Genomic DNA, 6,081 nt, shown 5'->3' with positions numbered 1-6,081 from the left:
AAAAATGTGTTAAAAAAGTGTAAATTTGATATAAATGTAATTAACTTACACAATTAATCCCAACTCTAATAATCACAATACTGAAAAATAAACTGCATATTATGGTGAACCGAGGACCATGATAAGTTTAATAGATCTTTCTTTAGTTAACAATGTCTAAATCTGCGTCATCATAGCAATGTTTGAATCAAAGTTTATTTTGAAATTTGTTTTGTGACTTATGAAATCACCAGAAAGTGCCCCTCTAACTTATAAGGACATCTTTAATCACCTAGCTAAAACCTTAGGAACGGTCTCCAGGCCCGGTGTGACTGACACATAAGAGTGCATCTGGCATTAAAACAGAAAAGTAGTTAAAAAAGGTTGAGATTACCACTAAGACTCCTACGGTTCTCACAGTTTTTATCATATCGACTAAAGCTTAGCCAAAGCCTGCCCCGTTTCCCTTTTCTCCCTCTCTTAAAGCACATCCACTATGCAGGGCTTATCAAATGGCTTTAGGTGAGCAGAGCAGAAGAAACCTGTGTCACCCACAAGATTCACGGCATAGACGAGGGTTAGGGGATATATACGCCATCTGCATGGACAGGCACAGATGCATCTTCCTTTAACTAATTACAATTCATCCCTCTAAAATATCACTTTGTTCGCCCGGTTGTTACAGACACTGGGCAATGCTTAAGTTGGTAGGGCTCACCGAAGTTGACTGAGTTGTCCCTCTTTTGCTGCCACCTCCCTTTCTTTGGAAGAAAGTTGGACTGCTAGACTGCTACTGTGGCTCTGCACGGTAGACAACTCTTGCCAGGCCTTGTATAGCTCCTCCTCCAGCTCCTGGTGTACAAGAGTAACATCACATTTGAAGCACTTGCAGAAAAATGAAGGAACAATCTGATATTTGAGAGGCTTTAAACAATAAATTCCACTGATTATGACCTACGAGGGTCAAAATAATGCTTTTCATGTGCTTTTTGCCCATACAGATAAAACATACCACTTTTAATCTCAGCTTTAAAAAAAAAAAAAACTCATTCTGTTTTATGTGGGGAAATTTCTCTACTGTGTGCTTAAGCAGCATTCACATGACCGAGTCCCTAATCCACTGCAACCTACTACACACACATGTTGCACTGGAATCAGAAATGTTTCATTTCAAAACATGTCAAAGTCTTTATGTTGGACAATCCCTAGCTGTTGGCCACACACGTTTCAGCTACAATTCTCAGTTGTCCAACTCACATCCATCTGATGGAACAGATACTTTTCAGTTTTAATCCATTCAGCTGTCCATACTGGTTGTGCAACAGCTCACACAATTTACAGCAGATTTTTAGGCTTCAAATCTACTTTGTTCAAACTTAGACATGTAACTACATTGTCCATTTGGCTGTAAGCACTATCAAAACAGAGTGTACAGCAGCACTGTGGCTGAACAGATCCAATGGAAGCACTGACACAGGACTCCAGCTGCTGCTATTGTGCTGCTTTCACTGTGCTGCAGGTGTAGGCAAGGTGTTAGTGACAGCTTTTCTTTAATAACAAGAAACCAGTTGAGAACGGCAGATTGCATGACATCAAACACACAAAGGTCTTCAAACCTTGACAGTTTAGATTCACTGGGCCAGAATTAACCATATGCAAAATGAATGAATTAATACAAAAACAACAATCATATTTTTTTGATTCTTGTGTGCCGGTACTAAGTGTTTAAATAAGTGACCATAATACGGAGGATCAGTAAACTTGTATCAGCTTTAGGGCTAATTGTCAGGTGTTCCTATCATTTCGTCCCCACCTTGTTTAGTTCTGTTTAGAATAACTACACAGTAGGTGTCTGTTATCTACATCTGGACCAGATTAAATGATAAAATCCTGGACAAATCTTTGACATGTCAAACAAATTGGCATGATGTATCCGCCGTACACCCAATATTCTCCATCTCCATCTTTCAAATCAATGTATGATACAAAAAATGAGGAACAGGTGGAGTGTCTTGGGCTGTGATGGATGTGCATAGACTAGTTGCTGGGCTTCATCTTGTCCAAGTGTAATTACTCTGCAGCCCTGACTTATTCAAGACTTTCTGTCTGACTCCATTTGACTAGCGTAGCAATATGTTTCACAACGATTAGTCTATAAGGAAGGGAAAGAATGTGAGGTTCTTCTGTCCTGAGACTGGCAGGAAGCTGATTTCTGTAAGGGGGTGGCAAGAGGCGGCAGGTTGAAATGTGATTGGACGCTATTCAAGGACTTTGATTATGATTTAATTTATTGAATGTTTAAACAGCAACACTGCTGTCACCGTCTAATCACTATATTTATCATCTCCGCAGAGATGGGAAGTATTTATTTAAAATGATGACTGGGCCAGATTCTGAGAATTACCAGCTTGTATTTGGGGAGAATGAATGACAGAAAACTCACAACAACTACAAACTCTTGCAACCACACATGCAAATGACTTTAAAAATGTTCCTTTCAGTTGTGGTCAGCTTAATTCATTTTTTTACCCAAACCAAGGAAGATTTGTCTCCCCCATGTTAAATAATATTTTTTCCTTCCTTTGAATATGGTCCCTGCATATTTAAATTGTGTGCTTTACTACAAAGATCTTTTTATATTCACATGCTGCTGAGTAAAGGGTATGACGGATCAGAAAGTTCAAGACTGGGCCCTTCCGCTACAACTTTGTCTGTGTGTGTGCATGTGTGTGCCTGAATGGACTTGTCCCCGTGTTCACACCTTGACTCTGGCCTGGGCAGCATCCCTCTGGTCTCGTTGGCTGTTGGCCTGCCTCTCTTTCTCCTCCAGGTCAGCTCGCAGGACGGCGCAGCGGGAAGTTAATCCCTCTTTCTCCTCCTCCAGAGCCCGCACCACCTGCCGCTCCTCCTCCTCTTTCCTCCTACACTCTGTCTTCATTTCCTGGATAACAGAGGTGTGTGTGCAAGGAGGAGAGAAGGGGGGTCGTGAGGGCCAAATAAACAACGGTGACGGAAGAAGAGGAAAAGAAAAAGTAGGGATTCAAACTGAGAAAATAAAAAAAGAAAGCTTGAGAAATACAAAAAGAGAAGCAACCCATGGGGTTGAGGCTGAGATGAATATGTTAACAGTGGACCGGCTTTGCTGCGGGAGCCCCCTGCATGGGCCGCTGATTGGCCAAGGTCACCTGTGCTGTATGACTGGGCCCACGCGGCCAGATGTTGACTGGTATGAGCCGTGCCGTGCCGCAAGAGCTGGGCTCACGCAGGTATAGGGGCCAGTCTGTCGGCTTTAATGACAGGCTCCTAATGAGAATGCTGCTTGCTGCAAGACCCATTAGACTCAACCTAGGTCTCCTTTGATGCTGTCCCCCACAATTTCTCGCCATGAGACCTCACCAAGACTGTGTAAGGACCATTCCTTTATCAATTAATCATAGCCTGGTCCCATCTAAGCATAATTAGGGAGAAGCCACACCATCACATGCACACTTTTCACTTTCCCCCACTGAAGCAGTCATTAAGTATTTATCTGCAAGTTAACAACCTGCTTTTCTTTCTCTCCATCTTTTTCTCTGTTAAGTATTCTCTGTTGTCAGTAGCAAGGAAGAAAGCTAAAAGCAAGAAAGGGTGAAACAGAGCGAGGGTGAAAAGCGAGATGAGAAGACACAAGACATAGAGACATAGGGATTGTGTTCTAGAGGGTCGAGCAATCCTCTTTCTCTTCTAAATGATTCAAACGCCCGTGGCTATAGCCACAGGGGACTTGTCGTGTTCAGTGCCACACAAAAAAAGAGACTTTTTAACTCTGAGGCCCAGGCTGCCACAGAAAATTTGTTCCACCAACCTTTAGTTCATGGCTCTTATTGACCAGTTGTTCACGCAGAGCTGTCAGCTCCTTCTTCATTACGGCATTCTCCTCGTCCGCTGTCGTCCTCCTCAGTACCAAGTTGTTAATCTCCTGCTGCTGCCCTGTCACTTTCTGTGGCAGACAACGAGACAGAAAAAAAGACAGAGAGCGACAGATAGAGGGAAAGAAAGAGAGCCATAGGTTGCATTATACATTTAAGTCTTGGAAAAGTCCAATCAAAAATAGGGTGTGGATCATGTCCTCATCAGGGTCTGAATAACATAAAACCGATAACTAAATTTACCAGGCATCAAAAGCAGATTACTATATCTATAAATGTTAAATGGAAAAAAGGTCTAAAATATATATTAAATATTTAAATTATTAATTACAAGATTATTTTCCCAATTATTCATTTGATCTATAAGGCATCAACAATTTAAATGCCCATGGCAATTTCCTTGAGCCCAAGGTGACGTCTGTAAATGTCTTTATATAAAAAAAATAAAAATACAATAATATCTAAACTCAGATTCGACATATTTAGTTTACAATAATGTTGAGACAGAGAAAAGCAGCACATTCTCACGTTTCATATTTGAATCAGCAATCAAATGTTTTGGCATTTTTGATTTAGAAATTAAATAAAACCATTACTTGATTATTAAAACCACTAATTGTTGCAGCTCTAAACAGAAAGCAACCACACACACATTTGACTATCAAGACCTAACTGATACTAATCTTAAATCTATAGTGAGTACCAAAATATCATAAAGCTCCATAATGATCAACTTAATGATTCACCAAAACAGAGGTAAGCAGAAATGGTACAATGATTTTAATGACCACCCACTTTTGATGCTGGTATACGTTTACTTCATGTTTTTTGGCAGCCCTTGTGGCCTTAGTAGGAAGAGGCTGGCCTCTTAACACTGCATCAGCTGGGGTTTGGCATTGGCTGGTAATCCACAGCCTTCTATGGCTACACCCTCCTCTCAAATAACACTGTGCTCTGGGATGCAATTAATTGCCATGTTGAGGGAAAATCGCTCAGATATATCCAGATAGTGGATTTAGCGTTCCTCACTACTCGTAGCTCGCCGTGCTAAGAACAGAGGGGCTTTAATAGAGATTTATACAGGAGAGCAGAAAATAAATTCAAACGTTGATAATGAGGTAGGCAAGAACAATTTGAACCCCAGTAGTGCTCAATTGATAGAAGAGGAAAAAAAGGGGGGTTCCGCCAAGTTAAGAGGTCTAGGACAGAAAGATTAGCATTTCAGAATTCCCAGTACAGTTCAAAAATGAAAGCTAATTATGTTACAAAAATGGAAAGGAGTAGTGAGGGGAAATATAGAAAAAGAGGTGGAATTTAAAAAAAAACAAGAAAAGGAAGGAAAAAAACATTATCAAAGTTGGAGAGTGGAGATATTAAAAGCAGTGTAGGATCCCGTGTGGACTCAGTGGACCATTACAACTCCAAAAAAAAAAAAGAAGAAGAAAAACCAATTAATCACTATTTAGGTATGTATGGCTCAAGACTGTGGATGAGATGATGACCGTCAGAGGGCCGGATGACACAGAGCTTAGTGCTCTTAATGAGATTCTCAAATAGCCTGCAAGTTTCATTACAGACAGTTTAAAGAGGAGAAAGAAGACACTTTCTAAACACACAGAGAAGAAAAGCAAGTATGAAGTATGAAAATGGAACAAAACATTTCATTGGCTTTTCTGTGAAAGACAAATTGGAATTCATCAGATCAGCTGATAAGACATAAACAGGTTTACATTTTTACACATTCTTAGAAACTTATTTGGATTATGAATAACTAAGTAATCAATGAATCACTCAATTCTAACAGGTCCAGTGTGTAACATTTAGGAGGAACAACTGGCAGAAATAATTATGTTTTCATTAGTGTATCACCATTGAAGATAAGAATCATTGTTTTTGTTACCTTAGAACGAGCATTTTATATCTACAAATGGACTGCTTCCATGGAGTCCACCCTGTTGTCATGTTTCTACAGTAGCCCAGAATGGACAAATCAAACACTGATAGGGCCGTTAGGGGTTTTCACACGTTTCACAGCCACTGTAGTTTCTGCTTTGTGCGTAGAAGGGGAGGGTGAAACGAGGGTGTTGCAATTTGAAACTGCACCACTAGATGCCACTAAACTACACACTGGACCATTAAATCAGCCAATAAAACAGGACGCTTTACTCTAGTCACCCCGTCACTCACTTCTATT

At 40.4% G+C, this 6,081-nt stretch overlaps 1 protein-coding gene across 1 annotated transcript in view; it reads right to left on the bottom strand.

Moving 5' to 3' along the window:
- The window catches only part of cntln (centlein, centrosomal protein), an 83,858-nt gene that overhangs the window by 71,152 nt on the left and 6,625 nt on the right, over positions 1–6,081 (bottom strand). Inside the window, exons 5-7 of the mRNA XM_035659411.1 lie at positions 3,824–3,958; positions 2,741–2,920; positions 698–831 (exon numbers count right to left, since the gene is read on the bottom strand). Coding sequence (XP_035515304.1) covers positions 698–831; positions 2,741–2,920; positions 3,824–3,958 — 449 coding nt within the window. The remainder of the gene's footprint in view (positions 1–697; positions 832–2,740; positions 2,921–3,823; positions 3,959–6,081) is intronic.

The sequence above is a fragment of the Morone saxatilis genome, unplaced genomic scaffold (genome assembly GCF_004916995.1).
Source record: "Morone saxatilis isolate NCDOM2014 unplaced genomic scaffold, NCSU_SB_2.0 Contig17, whole genome shotgun sequence".
NCBI lineage: Eukaryota > Metazoa > Chordata > Actinopteri > Moronidae > Morone > Morone saxatilis.
Note: the sequence above shows the minus strand (reverse complement) of the source record. Positions and strands in the feature narration are given on the sequence as shown.